General features: G+C 38.7%; 1 protein-coding gene across 2 annotated transcripts; it reads left to right on the top strand.

The window, feature by feature from the left end:
• tnni1a (troponin I type 1a (skeletal, slow)) lies at positions 1-24,691 on the top strand. Of its 2 annotated transcripts, none has more exons than XM_039748730.1 (9): positions 1-76; positions 4,493-4,520; positions 6,267-6,273; positions 6,523-6,564; positions 8,075-8,206; positions 8,307-8,396; positions 9,884-10,060; positions 13,859-13,970; positions 24,482-24,691. In XM_039748730.1, the coding sequence occupies exons 2-8, from the start codon at positions 4,513-4,515 to the stop codon at positions 13,964-13,966; spliced, it is 564 nt and encodes a 187-aa protein (XP_039604664.1). In that variant the 5' UTR covers positions 1-76; positions 4,493-4,512; the 3' UTR covers positions 13,967-13,970; positions 24,482-24,691. The 2 variants fall into 2 exon arrangements, with proteins under 2 accessions (XP_039604664.1, XP_039604663.1); XM_039748729.1 differs by having other exon boundaries at positions 24,367-24,691.
• Positions 24,692-25,027: the final 336 nt, after the last annotated feature.

Genomic DNA, 25,027 nt, shown 5'->3' with positions numbered 1-25,027 from the left:
AGTGAGCACAATTGCTGTGAAGCGACTTGACACTTTGTCAGCCCAGCTCTGCGGTCTTCACATCTTCAGAGACAAGGTAAGGACTGAAGGGAATGGGAGGGAGGAAAGATGGGTATGGGTGATGAAACTGAGCAAATTAAACCAGTAAAACCTGCACACCGAGGCCTGTCAAGATTCAATAGGAGATGTTTTAACTTGTAAGGTTAATATTATTACAGCAGGTAGGCAGACATCAACTACATTTTACTGCAGTGGTCTCATTTGAAGTGTTACACTGCATACGTTACTTTTTTGAACAAGTGCACACCTGGCACTCCTATGATCTGATAATTGTGATAACAGATTGGCTTTTTACAGATGTCTGCAGATGTTACATTGTATTTATCTTAATTATCTCCCTCCTTTTACAAATGGGGGTTCTGCTCTGTGTGTTGCCTGTGACATAGCATTTGAAAACATATGGGTGTATAAAACTCCAGTCCACTATTGTCTTTCACCACTGCCATTTTTGTCTGTTTGCCCAAATATAGAAATGTGACTTTCTGCTTCCATGTAATGCAGCCCGGTGCCAGGCTGGCATTCTTCAGATCTATTTAAAGGAGACAGCCTGCGTGTCAGCCGGTCTAATCTGGGGCACACACGCATTCATTGTTCTCTCTCTGGAACTTAAATGGCGCTCTGCTTTTTTTTTTTTCTTATTAGGCAGTCACACATTATGGTGGCGCTGGTTGAGGGGGTGGGGGTGGGGGTTGTGGTTCTATTTGAGGCTTATATGACTGACGCATAAGCCGATTCTGCTGCTAATAAAAGAAGCTCTCTAATAATGAGGAGCTTGGGGAGTTGTAGGGTTGCAGGATTCACCTGCCACATGATGTCACATATTTATTCTTTCCTTAACATTTCCTCATTTTACTATTTAACTTAAATATAGACAAAGCCTAAACTAAAGAATACCTTTGTTTTAAACAATCTAAGGCATGGCAGCCAGCAGCACCCCTCAGTCTTTTTGTTATATAGCTCCCTTCAGAGTGAACACTGCCTTAATTGTGCAGAGCATAAACAGAATGTCAAGCTGGGAATCTGGGTATCAAAGAGATGCCCTGCAACCCACCTTGTCATTCAACGGTAATGGACTGATGGGAGTAAAGATCAGAGTGAAGTATCCATGAGTAAACCATACTGCAGAATTTGATCTTCTGTGGGGAACCGGTGAGACCGCAAGAAATGCTGTGTGAACCAAGGCTGCTCTGGTGGTTAGTGGTTAGAGTATTCCCCCATCTTATCAGATGGAAAGACAGTCAGAAGAAATAAGTAAACTGCCCTGAGTTGTCCTTGCTGGTTAAAATAACTGAAATGTTGTAAACTGGGCAGCACAAGGGCTGCTATGGCTACTCAAAACTGAATAACTTTGGGAAGCATTTGAATTAAAGAAATTAAATATTTCCCAGCGAATCCTACTACAATTTTACAAAGCCACAATTGAAAGTGTAATCACATTCTCCATTGTTGTCTGGTTTCGTTCAACAATGGTACACTCCAAAAATAAATTAGTGTTTTGTGAGGTCTGCTGACAAAAATCTGTTGCAGACCTGTATACATTTTGTGTCACTAACCATGTCAAAAGGATCACCACGGACTCAGCTCACCCAGCTCATCACTTGTTCCAAAAACTTCCCTCTGGTAAACGTTTCAGGTCAATTAAAACTAAAACTAACAAATACCTAAACAGTTTCTCACAACTTTAGCCCTCACAAACCAGTAACGAAGCCTGTCTTTTTTGCATATTCATGCACTCTGTCATATACTGTATGAATGTGTGTGCATTTATTGTAAATATGTGTACATGTGCATACACACTGCATATTCACACTATCACTTGTGCAAATGATGATGTACATCTCCTTTATAATTGCACTATGCTGTTTATGTTATCCATATGTAATGTTGTGTTATTTTATAAGCCGTTCCAAATCTATCAATTCAAATTCCTGTACTTTAAGTACTGGCAAAATAAAGTGATTCTGAACCTGGCATAAAATGTGTTGAATATTAGTTTAAAATATTCATTCTTAAACTCATCAAATCAGACAGGAAACTCACAGTATCATTCATCAATCAGTCAACTTCTAATATATACATCACTACTCCATAAAACAAGACTAACCTCAAGGAAAAAAAAAATATTATAACAAGTAATAACCCAAACATAAAAGGACTTTCTGCTTACTAATGACAATAGATCTGTTGCCCTCTAGTTATCAATAAGATTAAAATAGTGGAACAATCTGGACAATAACGGGCCATACAGCCCAACACAGCTCACCAGTCCTGTCCACTTCTATAATAACATCAAGTCTAGTAATGAAGGTCCTTAAAGTTCTGCTGTCTACCACACTACTTAGTAGCTTATTTCAAGTGTCTATGTTTCTCTGAGTAAAGAAAAGTTTCCAACTGTGTCCCCTGTGTTCTTGATGAACTCACCTTAAATTAACAGTCTCGATTAACTGTACTAATTCTCATCATAATTATCAACACTTCACTCATGTCTCCTTTTCATCTTCTTTTTCTTAAACTAAAAAGGCTCAGTTTGTTTAACCTTTCTTCATAATTCATCCCCTATAGCCCTGGAATTAGCCTAGTCACTCTTCCAGCACTTTTCTAGTGCTGTTGTGTCCTTTTTGTAGCCTGGAGACCAAAAATGCACACAGTATTCCAGATTGGGGACATTATAAAGATTGAGCATAACCTCCTTGGACTTGTACTCCACACATCATGCTATATAACCTAGCATTCTGTTAGCCTTCTTAATGGCTTCTGAACACTGTGTGGCAGTTGATTGTGTCGAGTCCACTACAACTCCTAAATTCTTCTCATAAGGTGTACTTTCGATTTTCAGACCTTCCCTTGTGTATTCAAACCTAACATTTTTACTATGTGTAATGCTTTAGATTTACTTACATTAAATTTCATCTGCCACACATATTCCCAAGCCTGTATTCTTTCCAAGTCCCTCTGTAATGATTTAACAGATTATTGATTATTTTTAAATCCAAATAGCTTGGTATCATCTGCAAACTTAACTAGCTTGTTACTTATATCCCTATCCAATTCATTTATATATATTAAAAATAGCAGTGGCCCTAGCACTGATCCCTGTGGAACACCACTCTTAACATCGGCCAGTTCTAATAAGGTTCCTTGCACAATAAGCCTCTACTTCCTGTATCTGAGCCAATTGCACACCCATCTACAAATAGCACCCTGTACTTCCAATTCTTGTTGTTTCATGGTCAACCTCTCATGTGGCACCTTATCAAATGCTTTCTGAAAATCAAAATAAATAATATTGTATTCACCACTTTGATCATATCCTTTTGTTGTTTCCTCATAGAATTCGATTTGCAGTTCTACAAAGATCATTGAGATACAGAGCACTTAATGTCTCGGGCCAAGATGTCACCATCAATCCGTTAGACAAAGTAGGGCAGAGAAAACTAAGTTGGCTCCTGGACAGCCAATGACACTGAGTAAGACTTTTGTACAGGGGGTGCCATTAAGCAAAAGGAGGCCCCGATCTACTCCTATTGGAGCTTTGATTTGTCCTTTGCTCTGTTTTATGCTGCACTCTCTGAAATCGTGTTGTCCATGTAATGACTTAGGTAAAAAAAGAAAGAATTGATTAAAGAGTATCAATGAGTACAGCATTTGTGAGCAAAGTGGGAATGTTTACTGCAAGATGAGATAAGATGAATGAGAAAATAATTACAATTATTCAATTTACCTATTGAACCCAAAATAATCAAAGGTGACTCTATTGAATTGAATGCAACTTTCATGGTAGTTTAGTTTCTTTACTGTGAACAGTACACACACACAAGGAAACACAACTTGTATTGTATACTGTATAATAGTGTGTACAACAGACATATTAGAACAACGGTAAAATACAAATGATTACATAAGTCATGAATGATGTGATGCAAGTGATGCATGTGGGGCACGGTCTCACATGAATACTATGGATACTGGACAAAAAGATACTGCTACCCTAACATTACCAACTGAACTATCAATCTTACCACTTTCCAGATTTCCAAAAGTAAACCTTCAGCTTGTTTAATGGTAAATGACCATGGATCGATATGAAGAGGTCCATGATCAGTTGTTTCTGTTGGTTAAGTGTCTAAATTTTTTATTATGCTTCATATGTTGGCTACTACTGGATGTGTTTATACAGGAGAGTATTTGATGGACTGATCAAATGTTTATGATGTAAAAGCCAATCCCAGGTGGAGACACCAGGGGGTGTCTGTCTTCCACCATTGTGCCTTTTCTGTCCCTCAGATTTAAGGCTTCCCAGGGTTGCTTGAGCATGTAATTTGTTGTAATCAGTGTGCACCTTTCTAGATGTTTCTTTTGGGGTTCACTCTCTGATGTAAGTGCACATGCCTAAAGTGACTTACAGTAACCTGCAATCTGCTTCCCTTTTCAGGATCAACTTCACCTGCAAAGATGCCAGAGTAAGTAAAAGCTGACCTGAAAGTAGCCGCATGCCACATGTATGGCATCTGTATTCCTTCACAACTGACCTCCCCCTCCACTACCCGTCGAATCTTGACAGATTTATACAAACAGGCTGATTAGTTATGCTGTCTGCTCCAATACCCCCAGCATGCCAAGGGGAGATGCTTCATCTAATCTGTGAATTGTGGAGACAGCCTGACCCATGCATTTATACCTGGTGTCACAGTCTGAAATAGGTGAGGTGTCTACAAAAAACAACTTTTGGGAGTCTGCTTAATTCCTTGAAAATGTAAAGCACAAAACAATATGCAGACAGCACAACAAAACAAATGCCTAATTTGGTTGCACAAAGATAATAGAGTCTCAGAGTAGATCGGCTCTCAAGCAAGCGTGAATTCAAAAGAGATGCCATTCTGTGGGCCTGGCGTCATAGCCAGAAGTGGTGCAGCATACTCTGAGTGCTGGGGGCAGGGCCACATGCCCTCATTGGGCGTCTCCTTGGAGCTGGAGGTGAAAGTGAAAGGACAGTTAGCAACAGCACCTCCAGTTGGATTTAGATGGTAGTGCGTACTTCTGAGAAGCCCTGAAGAAGATCCCCTGGCGAGTGCATGACACTGGTAACAAGCCCTGGCTGTGGAGGTCCACAATGGCTCCTGGTTTTCATTACCATCATTCTGTTGATTAGAAGTCAAATGGAATATATAAGATAATTATTCCTGCTCGAGACAAAGACTGGACTCCTTTGGTACTGTGTCTCTCCGGAAAATCCTTGGGTACCGATGGTTTGACTTTGTGTCGAATGAGAGATTGCTCATGGAGTCCCGAATGAGGCACATTACCTGCATTGTGAGGGAGCGTCAGTTACAGCACTACGGCCATGTGGTGCGTTTCCCCAGGGGTGATCCGACTCATAAGATCCTCATTGTTGGGGACCCAAGTGGCTGAACCAGGCCAAGGGGTTGCCCATGCAATACCTAGCTGCGGCAGATAGAGGGTCATTTCCGGAGGGTGGGACTGGACCGCGTGTCTGCCTGGGGGGTTGCCAACCGGGCATGCGGTTGGGTGCGGCAACGCATGCTCCCCAACTTGACTTGACTTAATCTGTGCTGCATAGTTTATTACTTTAAGAGTATATTTTATCATTTTATTCATTCTAAGAAATCAACTTTCAGAGGACCAAAATAAATGAGTACTGTCAATATAAATTTTTCTTTTTTAAATCTTTCGACATGTTTATTTAAACAGCACAATAGGATTAACACATGCAGGTATAATTGGTGCCAGGCACCTGTCAGTGTTATTATTGACATTTGATTGTTAAAAGATGATTGAAAAAACAAAGACTTAGGGGCTCACTGTCTTATTAAGTGATATGAAATGAATAAACATTGGTCATAGCAAAAACAAAACTGTAATGGCAATGAAACTTCTTCTGAAGCTCAGAAAAATATAATACAAGCAGTTCCTGAGATGACAGATAGAGAGCTGGGATCATTTTTCTAATTAAATGCGAAATTCAATGACCAATGGGAATTAAAAAAAAAAGAAAACCAGTCAAGTGGCCCAGCAGGACCAAGGCTGCTCACCACTGCTGACTTCTGTCTACTTCTGATGCCCTGTGCTGCCTGCCAACACAATAGAGAATTAAAATAGATGGATTCTGTAAAGTTTGCATTTGCTTGTTTTTCATGGCATACTGCTCATCCCATGTGACCTAACTCTTTCTTTCATTTCTATTTCAGGCCAGAGGTATGTATTCTTTCCTTATATATGTCTATATGAGTTTATAAAGGATAATTATTGTCATGTGTACAAACTATAATGAAATTCTTTAATTATGACTATAATTTCCATTTATAATCTTTAATTTTCTTGTCCTAGATTAGTCAGTCATTAGTGATGCTACATGTTTCCTAAACTGTTTTCATAAATCCCATGTGTTCACTTTCTACTTGAATGACATATTCCATTTTTTGTTTTTTTCTCTTCTATCCATAGAGGAAATCCAAAATCACGGCATCTCGCAAGCTGATGCTGAAGGTGAGTAAGCTTACACTTGCAAATGGTGGTCTGTGCCCGCTTGTCCCACACTCTCTAGCTCATGGTGCTCCCACCTAGACACTTTCAATACTAAACTGCTATACAACACCCAATCAGCGGGTTCGGAAAATGGAAATTATGTTATTGTGTTATTTCCTACATTATTGTGTATATTTTGTATTCTCATTCTGGTTTAGTGTCTCATATTCTAAATTCAAAGCTTTGTGTTTCCTGTATTTATTTTTATATTTAGGGATTGTTTAGTGTTCTATGCAGATATTATTTCTTAGCAATATTTTATATGCCCTGTTATTCATTTTGAATGTCTGTGAAGCAATTTGAGCATGGGAAAGGTGCAATATAAATAAAATTTATTCTTATTATTATGGGCAGCAGGGTTCCACAATGGTGGCACCATTCACATACCAGGTCATCCCCATGTCTGCATGTATTTTCTCAAGGTGCTTTGCTTCCTCGCACTGTCTAAAGACAAGCAGGTTAAGTTCATTGGCAATGCAAAATTGGCCCTAGTGTGTGGGCGGTGTGTACATGAGAGTGTGAGTGTGTTCGCCATGCAATGGGCACTGGCACCCTGTCCAGGGATTGTTCCTGCCTTGCACCCTTTACTTTCTGAGATAGGCTACAGCTGCCTATGACTCAGCTCATGATTAGAAAATGGAATGGTATTATTATGATTATTATTATTATTATTATAGATGAATAGATATTATTTCAAAGCACATTTGTATCTAGGAATAAGTGTAGTGAGTTTATTGACTTACAGAGAGCTAAGGGATCTCATCCATGAGACCAAATAAGCTATAAAGTCTCACCAAGTGTTTGCGTTTGGTTTTCACCCAGTAGTTCTTAATACTTTGTTTTTGCCCACCAGGGGGAGCAAATGATTTTTGCAAAATTTAAAATAAAGTTAACAGACTCAATTTCATGGTGCTGCTTCAGGCTAGATTTGCAAATGTTATATTTTAAGTGCCCTCAAAAGTGCTATTAAGGTATGAAAATCCATAATGGCAAGAACATTACAGAATGTGCTTTCTGCTCTCCTCATGCCTGTGTGGCTCTCGTAGCCATTTTTTTATTTGTTAAGTTAAAATGTAGCTGTAAACTGGTCTTGTTTGAATGGGAGTTTGTGTGTGTTACCTGTTCTTACCTTTGGGCCCAGTACTACCAGTACAGGCATCAGTTACCACTCGCCCTAGTGATTGTTCTGCTCCCAGAAGTCCCTGTTTCTCTTGTTTTGACACGTATGCCAGGGCTGAGACTGTGCATGCTGGGTTGTACAGTGAATGCACACTTCAAGAGTGCCCACTTACAGGCTCCTTTGCAGTGCACATGAGATGCACACTTTAGTAATGAACATGTCTTATGATGTGGATCACCCAGATAGCCACCACATTAGAAGCAATTAAATAAACTGAAGCATGTCCCGATGGTCTCAGAATAAAGGAATCCGGTGATGTTCAATCACAAAATTATGTTTTCTTGTTTGCAGAGCTTGCTGCTTGCAAAGGCAAAAGAGGAATTGGAACAGGAGATTGTGGACAAAGAAGAGGAGAAGGATCGCTACCTGACTGAACGGGTGCCCCCACTCCGAACCAGTGGGCTCTCCTACAATGAGCTGCAGGTGCTGTTACAGAACTAAAGCAATATGTGGCTGCTGTCTGGGTGCAGTGGGAAATAATTATATTTTATTAACTTCTATCTGTTACCTCTTGTGGCTGCAGGAACTGTGCCGAGAACTGCACGCTAAAATCGACGTTGTAGACGAAGAAAGATATGACATTGAAGCAAAAGTCATCCACAACACCCGAGAAGTAAGCAGGCTTGTCATGGGTGATTTTGTGCCTTTATAGGGAAAGGGCAAAGGGGTAGAATGTTAGAGGCTGAGTGGCAGACTTGGTCAGCACATTTGAGCAGGTGGACACACTTGTGCAAGTTTGATGATGGTGAGACGGTACTTGAAGACAGAATCTGTGACACTCATTTTAGCCTCTAGGCCACACTGCCTCGCTGCAGACAGACAGCCCTAATGCCTATATTTAATTATTCATCGGATCATCATTATCATGTGTGTAGAGTGCAGTGAAAATGTATTTATGTGCAGACAGAGATGGAACTGTGTCTGCAGAAAGACACATAGACAGACTGGATTTATCTGTATACAGACAGACAGGGAGACTGTTTAACATTTAAGATTAACATTATTTATATAGATATTGGGCAGCACAGTGGCGCAGTGGTAGCGTTGCTGCCTCACAATTGGGAGAACTTGGTTTGCTTCCCGGTTTTGCATTTAAAGTTTGCATGTTCTCCCCGTGTCTGCGTGGGTTTCCTCTTGGTGCTCTGGTTCCCTAACACGGTCCAAATACATGCAGGTTAGGTGCATTGGCGATCCTAAATTGTCCCTGATGTGTGCTTGGTGTGTGGGTATGTGTGTGTGTGTGCCCTGCGGTGGGTTGGCACTCTGCCCGGAGTTTGTTCCTGTATTGCGTCCTGTGCTGGCTGGGATTGGCTCCAGCAAACCCCCGTGACCCTGTGTTAGGATATATGCAACAGGCTGGATAATGACTGACTGACATATAGATATCTAGATAGAGTGGCAGGACTCATAAATACACAAAGAGAGTCAGACATCTGGACTGGCAGGAAGGATTTATATGTGTGCAAAGAGAGGGGTAGATGGGTAACAGGACTGCATATATGCAGACAGACAGTATGTATGGGATGGATTAATGCATGTGGTCAAGAGAATGAGGTGTTGGGCTGAAAACCTCAAGGCTGGAGTTTCTATATCCGCCATTGACTCACAGAGTGTCCCTGAATATACCAGTGAATCAAATATACATACTGCATTTGCCAATAAATAATGATTGGTATTTCAAAATTAGGACTTTAGGTGACATTAAACAGACATACTGTGCTATTTAGTTTACTGCAGTTCCAATGAGCAGACTCATCTCAGTCTTCGAGGTGGGGAGCCGCCTGCTATGTCCCTCAGACCAGGCCTGTCCTGACCTCTTGCCACCGAACTAGGCAGGCAGATTTAGGCAGGAAACTCTTGACATCATGGTTGCATGATATTATAGTCTGTCTGCTTATGAGGGATCAACCATCCAGGGTGGGGAAAAAAACAGCAGCCAGTACTGAGAAGAAAGCACAGTAAGAAAAAAAGGTGGAAGAATCTGCCACTGACAGATGCTACCAAGTCAAGCTATTTTTGTGTGGTGCTCTTCACTGAGTACCATGTATAACATGTGCATATCTAAAATATACAATATACTAAAACTGATTATGCCATCAGATCCAAGACCTGAACATGAAGGTGTTTGACTTGCGAGGGAAGTTCAAGCGGCCCAACCTCAGGAGAGTCCGTGTCTCTGCTGATGCCATCCTGCGTTCCTTATTGGGATCGAAGCACAAGGTGTCCATGGACCTGAGAGCCAACCTCAAGTCCGTCAAGAAGGAAGACACAGAGAAGGTAAAGCGAGCTGAGCAGGTCTGACCTCTTCTACTAAGAGCAGGGATGCAAAACAAATTGTCATATGGTGAACAGGCAGTCACAACTCTATTCTCTGAGAATAAGATGCTTTACTGAGTGTGCTCATTTTGGATGATGTCTGCTTTCAAGGTGATGTCTAAGGCTAAGTCCACACTACTAGGTTTTTGGTAATGGGTTAAAGACACTCACATTTGTCCACACTACTCTGCTGCTTTAAACCCTTAAAACGGAGATTTTTAAAAACACTCTACAGAACCGTGTATTTCTGAAAATGCCAGCTTAGCATTGCAGTGTGGATGGGTGAAAGTAAAAAAAGGTTTTGAAAACATAGATTCTAATTAAAAAATGATTGGTTTTTGCTTATTACAGGGCCTACATTTTGTTAGCCGCTTTCTCCGCATGTAGGTGAATAGCTATGCCAAATGCATTTTTGGTTGTTTTAGTGTGGGTGGTGATACTTCAATATGAACCAATCAATGTGAAAATGGTAGCATGGACAGAGATCACATTTAGTTAAAGAAATGTAGCAGTGTGGATATATAATAAAATAAAGAATGTCTGACATATAGATGCAAAACACCAATAAAGGCAAAAGATTACCATTTAGTCAGATCATCAAGTGAGGAGGAAAGCATAACATTTTTAGACTTACTAAAATTAAATAAACTCTTGAATAAGGTGTCACAAATGCATATTGTAAATGGCAACACAGAAGGACCGGCGTCCCAAATGGGTTGGAGAGCTCTTACTGAATAGTGTAATGGAAAAAGCAACCAAGCCAGGATGGCTAATGGCTAATTCTTTTGTAGTCCATCAATCCATTTATTTACTGAACCCACTTCATCCCATTTACGAGTTGTGGAGGGTAGAAGCAAATTCCATTCACAATGACTACAATGCAAGAATCTAAGTATTGTGTCAAAACATCCACTTTCTTTCAATGGAGAGGTGTGGACTTTACCAGAAAAATGATCAAGTGCTTCAAATTGTATTTGAACATTTTCTTTATTTTTTTGTGGTGTTCACAAAGCAGTTTGGGTTCCTATCTAATTTCAGCATTTATAGCATTATTATTTTGCAATTCCAATACTTTTTTTAAATACACTTTGTGGCAAGTATTACGTAGGAGGCAGCACAGTACTGTGATAGTTAGGTTATTACTTCATAGATCCTTCATCATGGGTTTGAATTCCCTTACTGTTTAAATTTTGTATGTTCTCCCCATGTCTACATGAACTTTCCCCCAGTTTCACCCACTTTCATTTCCATCTACAAAGGTTTGTGTATCAGTGTGGTAAGTTTATGAGTGTGCTCTCTCCAGGGCTGTTAGCTGTCTTGTTCCTAGTTCTGCCAGGATAGGCTCCACCCCCTCATCACTCTGATCCGGATCAGAGCTGTCAAAAAAAATCTAAAATTTTGAGGGGGTGGGGATATTTGATTAATTTTGGCCTTTGCAGCTACCCAAAGTAAACTTTGCTCTTACTTTCAGTCCCAATAAACTGCAAATGCGCACCATTGAAATTTGAAATTATAAAAACAGTCAGGTTGTTATTTAGTTAACTAATATTTCATTATCCCATTAATAATCTCTGCTCAAAAAAGCTAATTAAATAGACAGATAGATAGATAGATAGATAGATAGATAGATAGATAGATAGATAGATAGATAGATAGATAGATAGATAGATAGATATGTGAAAGGCTCTATATAACAGATAGATAGATAGATAGATAGATAGATAGATAGATAGATAGATAGATAGATAGATAGATAGATAGATAGACAGAGAGCACATTTATAAATGCTAATCCAAAATAAATGCAACTGTTTTAATCGGGAAGCTGACTTTGCTTGCTAAATAAATGACATAGACTCAAAATGAAAGTAACATTGTCAGTAATGCACTTTACCCCATAACTGTTGAGAAATTACTCAAAAGATTGTTGGAAAATTACAGAGGTTTCTTTTTTTCCACTTTGTAGCGTTTCAGTACAGAGAGGAGTCCGTGTAAACTGGGCAAATGAGCAATTCTGCTGTGCCAATATGTCGCTTTTGGTGTAAATTGTTGGGTATGATTATCTGACCACTGATGAAGTACCACTATTTTTAGGATGCAAACTAAATAGTAGAATGTGTTTAAAAATACTTTTCCAAAACTGATTGGGCAGAATACTCCAGTTGAGGAGTTGACATGCCCTTTTGCTCAATGTGGTCCATGTCTAAACTGGATGATCAAGTGGAAAGTGTTGTACTAAATGTCATGGGATGTGGGGAAGAGGAAACATAAGACTATTCCTCTACATCAAGTATGTGCTTTTGCAGTCCTCGTTCATTATTTGTTGAAAGTATTCACATTTGGTGGTGAGTGTCAGTCACGTTTGTTCAACTAACACCATTATGCACTGGATTTGTTCTTACCTGGTGATGAACTGTCACCTCCTGCTGTTTCATTATTTCAGGGAACTATATTGTCAGAACTTCTTTTGTTTTGCATTATGCTTTAAAAGATAGATAATGAGAATGAACAGCTGTTTGTGGGAAATAGGAAATTGGTTGTGTTGTATCTCTTTTTTAATTTTTTTAAACAAGTGGTATTATTTGAGAAGGGCCATCCAGTTTAATTAGCTTTTAATTTTATTGGTATTTTGTAGGGCACTAGCATGTGCTTTTTAAATGCAATAAGTCATAGATTTCTCCATCCTCACCTCATAACTCAATAAACCTTTGGCAGTGAGGCAGCTTTAAACCCAATCTTGGGATAATGTCTAACCAAACCCCATCATCTCTCATAGGGTCAAAGGCTGCTTTACATTTGCTGCAGGATAGAATTCCTTTTAGCATCTCCGAGGCCTTCTGCTGCTTTCCCAGTTAGTACACTTTTAATGAAATGGCACAGTCCCACACACTCATATCTGGGATGGGATTGTCACTAGGGTCTAGGATGTCTTTCAGGCTCTTGCCTTAGAGATGCAAGCCTCTGCTGGGTCACCTGTCCCCTTACTGGTAAAGCATTGGGTGCTTCCGCCAGGGCCATCACTTATCAGTCTTTGTTCAGATATCCTTGCTTATTGCCCCTCATCAAAGGCACACACAAACAGGTCAGACCTCCCCCTAGCAGTTCCACACTGGCATACACAGAATTTGTCCCACCTCTGAATGCTTATTGTGAGACGTAACTCTGTTTTGTTCCAGGCACTCCTTCACTGCACTGATCCCCCTGTTTGCATGCTTATAATTTAATTTATTATTAAACAACCCATTCTCAGTTTTCAGGCTCACAATGCTGTATAGATATATACATTAATGAAAGTTATCAATACATTACAAACAAAACTCCATTTAAAGCGTAGACAACTGACTTCCTAGACCCCGTACTGGTTTCTTCGCTGCACTCAGATCAAACTGCAGTACAGTGTCAATGGCAGGGGTTGGAGTACTTGACATTTTGTGGCTAGGGCTTGCTACTGGGGCTTCCACGTTGAAATCAAGGTCAAAAGTAGTTTCTTAGGATAGCTGTAGTGACAAATTTTACAGCAGGACACCTCCATCTCCAATGTGACTGTCCCTTTAAAACCTGCAGTCTGTCAATGGCAATATTTTTTGTGCTTATATTATGGCAGTTAAATCCAACGGCCCTTTTGTTTTGGTTTTCTATTTCCAGTTTTTCCGGTATTGCAGCACTTAGTCATTTCCAGTAACTGGAACTCAGCCAGAAAGTAAAGCAATTGCATATGAATCATCTGCAGCACTGACCCTTGTCTGTTTCTGACCTTTAGGAAAGGCCTGTGGAAGTAGGAGACTGGAGGAAGAATGTGGAGGCCATGTCTGGTATGGAGGGCAGGAAGAAGATGTTTGATGCTGCCAAGTCCGGACCGCCTCAATAGACAGGTATGCTGCTGCAATAAGTGAAGTACTTTGGCTGGAAGCCTTCAGTAAGGCGTGGGCAAAATGAAATTTTAGCCTTCAACTGTTTCCCACACATTGGCTGCATTTATACAGTCCTAAGGATGATAGCTGTTCCTTTTCAAATAACCTGTCCTTGAAATTCCTTTCATCCTGGTCCTTAAAGTGTTAGACATGCTCTGACAGAACTCATAATAGATATACAAAAATGTCTTCTCAGCATTTTTATAGTGCTCTTGATGGAATTCTGACTTGCGCTTCTCAGTGTCTTTTTGAAGTTAATTATTTTGCTACTTCTCTCTCACATTCTTACAAAGCTCCTCATACGGTACCTCAAGAAGCTTCTCATATAATTCTTTACAGATCTAAAATGCTGTGTGTTCATTTTAGCAAAGCTGAGGTTTATTAACTCTATATTGAAATGTTCCATTTTGAAAAATAAAATTACATTTTTCAAAAATAGGTGATCCAAAAAGTTTTTATCATAGAAATGCAACATATTCATTATACATGTTTATAAAATGCTACATATATCCACATGAGTAACAAATGACAATAATACATTTTAAAAAATTTTATAAAATTACAAAAATAAATGTAATAATAATAAGATAAGAACAAAAATACAACCAGAAAACAAAAGATAAATAAAGTTCACAAGCAAGAGCAAAGGAATACCTTCAGAAACCCAAAGCAAAGCACGTCGTGAAGATGGCATTAAGCAATGCCACCAAGACTACGGTAAAGCTCATGAGGCACCGTACAGATCATACAATTATATCCAAAAGTTTGTGGACACCTGGCCATCAAATCTTATATGAATTTGTGGCCATTAATATGGAGTTGGTTCCACCGTTACAGATGTAATAGCCTCCACTCTTCTGAGGAAGACTTTCCACAAGATTTTGGAGTGTGTTTATTTGTATTTGTGCCTCAGGTCAGGTACTTATGTTTTGGATGAGAAGACCTAGCTTGCAATCTGCTTTCCAGTTCATCCTCAAAGTGTTCAGAAGGGTTGAGGTCAGGTCTCTGTGTGGGCTGCTCCCCAAACCTAACTTCTCAAAGCATGTCTTTTTGGACCTGTTTTAAGGAACAGCCATGCTGAAACAGAAAAGGGCCTTCTCTAAACTGTTGCCACAAAGTTGGTGGCACACAATTGTCTAATTTGTCTATGTATTTTGTAGCATTAACAGTACCCTTCACTGTAATTAAGGAGCCCTAGCCCAAACCCTGAAAAACAGCCTCAGACCATTATCCCTCCTCCACCAAACTTCACAGTAAGCACAGTAAGTTATAGTGTTTTTCTGGCAACCACCTAACTCAGATTTGCCCATCAGCCAGGCAGATAGTGAAGGTTGATTCATCACTCCAAAGAACTCCATTCCTTCTGAGTCCAATAGTGAGGTGGTTTGTATCATTCCAGCCAACACTTGGCTTTGGATATTTTGATCCTAGGTTTGTGTACAGCTGCCTAGCCATGGGAATCCTTGACAAAATCAAGTCTACCTAACCTATTTGTCAGCACTGGCATCTGGAGGTGCCTTCCATTGTGGTTGGCTCCTCAATGTTTCTTACTCTACAGTCTTGTGGTTGCCTGGCATGCCATTATAATATGTGAATCATCCAGAGATGGGGACAAGTCGCATATGATCAAGTCCAAGCAAGTTTCAAGTGTTAACCATCAAGTCTCGAGTCAAGTCTCAAGTCACAGTTAAGACAAATCAAGCAAGTCAAGTCAAGTCAAGGGTTCACCCTAAGCAAGTCAAGTCGAGTCCTGATAAGTTTCAAGCCAAGTCAAGTCAAGTTGCAGTACTAAAACAAACAGAGGTTAAATTTTCTATACGTTTATTTTTGCACAGAAAATTTTTACAGAAAAGATGAACTTATATACATATATTATGTATCTTATTTGCATTGCTATATTTAAATTATATGGATATCTGTGCTACATTAATATCTGAAAATAAAATTGTGTTGCTTATACAAAATGTTTAAAACTAAGAAATCCAGTCTAAAATGTATAATGCAATTCAATCTGAAAGGATTAGTTTACTTTGACAACAACAATGTACAGATAATGTACTGACCCCCTTGTCATCCAATATGTTCATGTCTTTCTTTCCTCGGTCATAAAGAAATTGTTTTTTTTTTTTGTTTTGTTTTGAGGAAAACATTTCAGGATTTCTGTCTATATATAATGGATATGTATGGTGCCCCGAAGTTTGAACTTCCAAAATGCAGTTTAAATGCAGCTTCAGAAAGCCCGAAATGATTGGTTATTTTCCAAACAAATTGACAATTTATATACTTTTTAGCCTCAAATGCTGGTCTTGTCTCCTCTCTGTGCAGTCTGTGTGATTCGGGTAAATACAGTTAATAGATGTCAAAAAAACAACAATCTCTTTTATATCTTTAATGTCAAAAACATCCTGCAATGCTGCTTTTACCTTTTTTTGTAAAGGGCATTTGAGCTTCTATACATGTTAACTGTGTAAACACTGTGTCTGCACTTTTGCTGCAATCTAAGACTGTATTTACCGAATCACACAGACTGCGCAGAGACAACACAAAACCAGCATTTGAGGTTAAAAAGTATATAAATTGTCCATTTGTTTAGAAAATAACCGATTGTTTCGCTAGATAAGACTCCTCCTCCTCGGCTGGAATCGTTTAGAGTCTTCTGAAGCTGTCATTTAAACTGCATTTAGGAAATTCAAACTTTGGGGTGCCATACAAATCCATTATATAGAGAGAAATCCTGAAATGTTTTCCTCAAAAAAACAATTTCTTAATGATCGAGAAAAGAAAGACATGAACATCTTGGATGACAAGGGGGTGAGTACATTATCTGTACATTGTTGTTATCAAACTAAACTAATCCTTTAACTGGAACGGTCTAAAACACGTGAAACCTGTAAACATGCATTTACAAAAAATAAGGTTTGCCAAAACATTGGAACTAAGTTGTTGACGCTAGGGCCACATATTAATTCCTCTGTGACTGAACACACACCGTTCAATTTACTGGAAATGGCCTAAAAGGTGTTGCATTTACAGAAAATAAGGTTTGCCGAGACATTGGAACTAAGTTGTGAACGATGGGGCCGCATTATAATCCCTCCATGGCTGAACACGCGCTCGACAGGTGCGCTTGACACAGGCACAGCTAATACCCTCATTGCTATTTGGAACAGTGAAGGCATTTTTTCCTTGTTCATTCCCCAAAACAAAAGGCAGTTCTGGCCATCACAATTTTCCAGGTACTGGTTAAGCTGGGCAGCAGGGCTGGAATGAGTGGATTTCTTTAGCTTTTTGTGGTAAAAGAACAGCCTAGTTTCCTCATCTTCGATTTGCTCTTCTTCATCCCCATGACCTGTTTGTTCCGTACTGGTATGGTCTGTCTCCTGAAGAATCAGATCTAAAACACAAAAACTTAAAATTACAAATAAACCTACACAATATTCTATATTGTGAGCTGCATGAATCTTGATACATTGAGAGTCATTATGTTTTTTCCATGATTCTCCCACAATTCTAAATAGACAATTAAACAAAATCCCATTTAAGCTATCATAAACTGAATAAATTAATCAATGTCTCATTAATAAAGGATTCATTTCTTTCATTACTGGATGCAGTGTGTTTTAAAAATCTCATTTACAGACAAACTGTCACTTGTTTCCACCTACTAATGCAACAATGTAACTGACAGAAACTTTATTTGGTGCATCAATTTAATTTCAAATTTACTTTAAGTAGTTTTTTTTTGTCACTTTCTATCACTACTGTAGACATCAGTGTGTATAGATCCGTATTTATGTGATGATTTGAATGGTTGTAACAGTCAACAGCACAGTATATGTATTTCTATTTCATACTTGTACGTGATAACTGCTCTCTCTGGGCCAGCAGCAGTGCCAACGCAGAACTGAATGTTTGCTGTGGTCATATGTTAAACATTGTCTTTTAGGAATTAGATTGCTTTGTTGTTTAAATCAAGATTACAATCTTTTAGTGATTTATTGTGCAGCACTACTAATTTCTGTAAAAACAACAACAAATAATATTTACCATTATGGGGTATTATTCTAAAATTGGTCACTTACTTTTTACTTCCATGGTCAACTGCTCTTTTAGCTTGTCATCAACCAATACATCGTGTTCGATCCACATAACCCCAAAGGCTGGATCAAGAACAGCTGCTTTGACATAAACAGGATCAGAGAATGGTGGAATTCCTTCATTGGTCTCTGGATGAGACATTTTTACATTGACGAAGATGCCTTTGAATCTTCTTTGCAGTGATTTTTGAAGACTGTGGTTTAGGCTGATCAAGTATTGTGTTCCTTCTTTCTGGTTTTCCAAGTGATGGTTGAGAGAGAGAACACAGGGAATCACAGCACTTACTGTATGGTTACAACTTTGTCTCCCTGTGTGAGATCAGTGGCATCAGCAAACGGCTTCAGAATGCTGACCAGTTCTTTAATCTGAGCCCACTCTCTTAGAGTGAAAATAGTCCCTCTTTGCCCTCTAACATCTAACACTTTGTACAAAGTTTGGTAGTCACACTTAAGCAAAGACCTCAGCTGTCGGAATGTCGAATTCCATTGAGTAACAACTGAAGCAGGAACTCCACGTTGGCCAAATTCTTTCTCAAATTCCTCCTTAAAAGAAGTACTTGTGTGGAGCAGAGAACTGATCCGCGATGCTTTGGCCAGAGCTGAACTGGCTGCCCTGGTCTCTTTAAGGCCATCACCAACAACCAGTTGTAGTGTGTGTGCAAAGCACTGTAGTCTATACTGACTTTTGGAGGTCAATGTCACGTTCAGCCTCTCCTCCTCTTCAACCGGATGGGCATTCCATAGTTCTGCATCATTCAGGCAGTCATCATCATTCTCATCTGCTTCATCTGGACTGGGAAAACATGTGGTGAATGCCTTCTTCATGTTTGCAGCATTGTCACAAATTATATAATCAATCTTTTGTTTAACTTTATACTGATCACATATTTGTTCAAATTCCTCACAAATTCTCTCTCCTGTATGTGACCCCTTGAAGCAGTTGCAAGCTAGTAGATGAGATTTCAGTGTTATAGCATCTGCTGCAGTGTTCATCCAGTGAGAGGTGACGCCAAGGTAGCCTCTCATTCTTCTATCTGACCAGATGTCCACAGTGACAGACAGATTTTCAACTGCGGCTATTTGACTTATTAGTTTTGATTGTCTCTCAGATACCATAGCGTCAAGTCTTGAGGTGACTGTTCTGCGGCTCACTGCAGTATATTTTGCGTCCATAATGGACAGAAAGTGATTGAAGTGCTTGTTGTCAGTGATAGACAGGGGCATGTTGCAATTAATGATAAGATCGGATATTATTGCTTCTGTAATGGCTTTTTGTCGAGGGTGGTTGACTGGATATGTAGTCGTCTGGGGCACAATGAACTGCGACATGGATGGCTGCTGTGGGTCGCTGCAGTGTATCTTGGATTTAAGATATTCATCATATCTGCAAGGATAAAAAAAATACCAAACCAATCAGGGAAAACAGTAAACATTAAAGCAAAATTAATTTTAAGTGTTGATCTCTTGCCTATGTATGTGCTTTAAGTTAGGTTCCAGCAGTTACAGATTTTCATGTTTACACACACAAAAATTGAAATACTTATATGTACTGACAGAATGTAAGACTTAAGTATTTATACAGGCTATGAACCTTATAAATTAAAGTATTGTGACTGAAGATTTATCTAGTATGTTTTATTTATGATGCTTTAATACTTATGCTGTCCATTATAAGGCACAGTAGGGGATTTATCCACTCTTTTTAATCTAACGTTAGTGATAAATCTCGTTAATTAAAATGAATGGATCTTTTTCATTTCAGCAGAATATAAATATAATGTATGTTAATATAGCCCAGTGATGAAGTTATGAAGCTTAATCGTTATCTCTGCGGTGGACGCGCAATATACACGTTTCATACATAATATATAATCTGATATATTTGTTTTCTATTTGAACTGGTTTCGTTGTTATACAGCACACAACATTTTGTTGTTATTGTGAGTGTACACAAAAAAATTATAGACACTTAACGTAACCGATTCGAACGATGAAATTATTCTTGTCTGTATGACCAAAAAGTTTTGAACGAGTTATTGAAGGAGAAGTGATTGCACCAACGCTTTCATCTTAGATTTTCATGCAGTATAACGTTACACGAGCTGCCATTCAACTAACCACACGCAGTCAGTCCATACAAACGCTTGAAAATGCGCACATTTAATATAGACATTATAGTTTACATGTAATATCGAGAAGCCCTTTCATTTCAAGTTGCACTCAACATTAAAATGTGGCTACGCCACTGGTAACGTTATAGCGTTTTATTTATGAGATGATCATCACATTTCTGATAAAAAAAACATGCAACCAAGGCCAAATTATGACAAACAGAAAAGATTCATTTAATTAATTAGTAATCGTTTTATTAAATTGACTATAAAGAATTCGACTTTCTTACCTTTCCTTGTGGTTTTTGAAGTGCCGGATGAAATTTGATGTTGTGGTTGTCGTGTCTGATACTCTTGCGTTGCATTCTCTGCATCTGGCAAATCTTTTTTTGTTAGTACGGTCTAGTTCAAAGTCCTTATAGCCAAACGTGACTATATAAGGAGCTCGACTATTGTCTGCCATGTTTGGCGCGGTTTGAGTTGTGCAGTGTTCTTCTTCTTCTTCTTCTTGGTAACGTTAAGAGTTGTGCAGCGTTAAGGGCGCAGGCGCCAATTATGGTGCTGCTGAGTCATAATTATTTTATTAAATTATTTTACTTTGTTAAATGAATTATATTTAAAAGTTCAAGTCATTGTTGAGTCTTCCACTTTAAGTCAAGTCTCAAGTCACTTACTCTCAAGTCAAAGTCAAGTCAAGTCATTTTCTTACTTCAATCAAGCAAGTCTCAAGCCCTGAAAATTGTGACTCGAGTCTGACTCGAGTCAAGTCATGTGACTCAAGTCCCCCATCTCTGGAATCATCAGTGTATCACTGGGCACACTGAGGTACACATGAGCAGCAACCAGTTACCACTGACAAGAAAAGTGGGAAGAAACTGAAAAATTCTAAAGTCTTCTAGGGAACGGCTGCCTGCCTCCCTACAAAACCTCCACAGGCTTCATCACATCAAGAACCACTCAGAAGTAAACCCAAAAACGGGAAACTGGGCAGGCTGAACTAATAGGATCAATGTGCTTGGCCACAAAGCAGGATTTGGCATCAGATACACCTCACTCATTAGGTGAAGGAGACCATCTTAATTAATTTGATCCTTTAATATAAAAAAAATCAGAAAGAATGATAGACTTGATATGTCCAGAATATTTTACTGTATCTGCTATGAATGGATTGTATTTTGCTTTTTTAATAAATAGGTTTTATGAGTGAAGCATTAATATTTTTGAAAGGGGAGAGAGAGAGACAGAGAGAGAGAGTATTTCAGAGTAAAGAGAGTTAATTAATTAAGAAGGCTGTGATCGCTACCAGATTAAATGAGCAGCTCAAGCTCATACAGTGATTTCTTCACAAACATTAGGACATTAGACCAACTCCAGTCCTATCTACTTAATTCCTCCAAAATAACATCAAGCCTAGCTTTGAAGGTCCCTACTGTCTTCCACTCTACTTGGCAACTTATTTCATGTATCTGTGGTTCTCTGTTTGAAGAAAAAATTAAACTTACCCTTAACAAGTTTCCAAATATGTCCCTGTGTTCTTGATAAACTCTTTTTAAAATAACAGTTCCTCAATCCACTTTACTGATTCCCTTCATATTTTTAAACACTTCAATCATGTCTTTTCTTAATCTTCTTTTGCATAAACTGAAAAGACTCAGCTTCTTTAATCTTTACTCATAATTCATCCCCTGCAGTCCTGGAATCAACCTAGTTACTACTCTGGACCTTTTCTAGTGCTGCTATGTCCTCTTTGCAGCCTGGAGACCAAAACTGCACACAGTACTCAAGATGAGGCCTCACCAGTGTGTTATAAAGCTCAAGCAAAACCTCCTTGGACTTGCACTTCGCACATAAAGTATCTATCTATCTATCTATCTATCTATCTATCTATCTATCTATCTATCTATCTATCTATCTATCTATCTATCTATCTATCTATCTATCTATCTATATGACCTAACAGTCTGTTAGCATTTTCTTAATGTCCCTCTGTAATGATTCAACAGATTTTCAATTATCTGCCAATGTGCTTAGCTTGGTATCATCTGCAAACCTAACCAACTTGTCACTTATATTCCTATCCAATTCATTTATATATGTTAAAAATAACTTTGGCTCTAGCACTGACACTTGAGGGACACCACTCTTAAATTCATCCAATTCTGATAAGGTTCTTTGCACTATAATACCTCTGCTTACTGTGTCTGAGCCAATTTTGCATCCATCTACACACCACATTGTGAACTCCCACTTCTTTTAGTTTGATACCCAACCTCTCATGTGGCACCTTATTAAATGCTTTCTGAAAGTCAAGATATATAATATCTTATGCTCCACTTTGATCATATTCTTCTGATGCTTCCTTATAAAAGTTCAGCATGTTAGTAAAACACGACCTCCTCATCTGAACCCATGCTGACTGTTGAGCTATTGCCATGTGTTGCTCAGTCTTATCCTTTATAATCCCTTCCATTAATTTGCTGAAGCCTTTAGGCTTCCTCCCATGTGCACATGTTTGGTACTACCAATTCCAATTTTTGAGATGTAAATGTCCTGCATTACATGTAAAATGTTTTTAAACCTGTTCCACTACTCCTCAACTGTTTCCACACTTTGAAGCTTATCTCTTTTAGACTTTGCCTGATCTGCTCAAAATTTGACCTGCTAAAGTTAAACTTCAGTTTTAGTCTTTGCATCTATGCTCTTCCAAAACACCGAGAATTGTGTTATATAATAATAATAATAATAATAATAATAATAATAATAATTCTTTGCATTTATATATCGCTTTTCTCACTACTCAAAGTGCGCAGCAATTGCAGGTTAAAGGCCTTGCTCAAGGGCCCAACAGAGCCGAGTCCCTATTTGCATTTGCGGGATTCAAACCGGCAACCATCTGATTGCCAGTGCAGATCCCTAGCCTCAGAGGTGACTTCATTCTAATGGTACAATCACTTTAACACCCTCAATTCTATCTTTGTTATTACAAAATACTAAATCTAGACAGGCTTCTCCTCATGTTGGTGATTTAGTATACTGTGTTAAAAAACTTGTCACTGATTAGATGTTTAAACTCCAGATTTTGTAAGCCAAGATTTGTAAACAGACCCAGTTAATATTTGGTTAGTTAAAGCCCCCATGACTGTAATAGTCCCCTGTAAACCTGCCTTTATAATATTATTAAAAAATGTATATTGAAATTACTTTCTGCCTTGGCGAGGTGTATAGCACACTCCTAAAATAAGACCTCTTACCGTAATGCTTTCAAGACAAATTTAGTCATACTCAGTAAGATTTGGCTCTTCATCCAGCTTAAGAATACTTGCATTTAAATTCTGTTTACCATGAATCTTACCCCACCATCTTTTTCTGTTCTTTCGATCCTTCCTAAAAAATGTGTATACTCATTCCCTTCTTTGTTGTTTAGCCCGGTTTCTGTTATTGCTGTAATATAATTATGCTCAGCTACTTACTACTCCAATTCATTTATTTTATTTTTGATACTGTCAGCATTAAGGCAAGCTATTTTTAATGTGTTACTTTTATTACTTTTACACTTAAACTTTGGGTTGGAATTTACATTAGTACAGTAGATAGATAGATATAGATATGTATGTATATTGTTTTTATACCATTTTTCATCTCTTTATGTGCAGTTGTATACCTGGCCTGTATTACACTCCCTGCCCCTCCATTTTCTAGTTTAAACAATCCTCGACTAACCTTCTCATTTACCTCTCCAACACACTGCTGCCCTTCCACCTCAAATTTAACCCATCAGAGTGTAACAGGTCCCATTTATTCCAAAAGGAGCCCCAAAGTCTCATCAATGTATACCCTCCTATCCTACTATAGAGAGTGATCCAGGCAGCAGAACGCTTCACCAGATCTGATCTACCATCTCTACATGCAATGCATTTTATTACTACAAATGTTTGTGATGCGCCATCTGTTGGAATGACAGAGACATAGCACTCGAATGGACACACAGACAGATGCCCACCTTTTATTAAGGTGGATGGTGACAAAGATGTCCTAGAAAGCAAATAACATTTGCCCTCAGCTCCCTGCACTCCTCTCGTAACCCATCTATTGTGTCTGTGTGTTGGTCATGTTTTCATGTCTACCCTTTCTTTTTTTTTATCATTTTAGGTGTGGCATCACAGACCCTGTGGCTGAACGCATGGAAAACAAACTGGACAGATGTAGAGACACGTAGATTGTTCCCTAGGCCAATTTAATTGCATCACTTTTTCATTCTTGACAGCTAAGAAGACATGTCTGAGGTCATTCGCATTTAAAGGATAAGAAAGGATGAGCTGATGAAATCCAGAAAAACGAGTAAATGCACTAAGTGGGATACATCTTTTCTGTTTTTTTTTTTTTGTTATTGTATTTTCGATTAAAAGCTGAGGCTGAGAGCCTTAAGTGTCCCTGTGTGTGGATTTCATAATAAAGCATGTGAAATGAGCCAGCATTAATTGTGTGTGACTTGCTCTATGCTTTACTTTGGCAGCACAAGTATGAGCAGGCAGGCAACAGTGAGGTAGTCAGTGTATGCATCCAGTTTATTTTTAAATAAGTAGAATCTTTTCAAAATGTTAATAAATCTGCTTAGTGCTGCTTTGACTTGTAATTCCATTTGGTGAAAGATGCTGCATACACTGTATAAAATACATTTTGGTGAATGATGTTAGTAAAATACGGTCTTCAGTTTTGTCTCTTGGATTTCCTTCACACATAAGTGGGTGACCGCTGAAGCTTTGCATTGAATTTACTGTCTTGTTTCTTATAGTACTTCTAGTAATTATTA

Source organism: Polypterus senegalus, chromosome 3, assembly GCF_016835505.1.
Source record: "Polypterus senegalus isolate Bchr_013 chromosome 3, ASM1683550v1, whole genome shotgun sequence".
Lineage (NCBI taxonomy): Eukaryota > Metazoa > Chordata > Cladistia > Polypteriformes > Polypteridae > Polypterus > Polypterus senegalus.
Note: the sequence above shows the minus strand (reverse complement) of the source record. Positions and strands in the feature narration are given on the sequence as shown.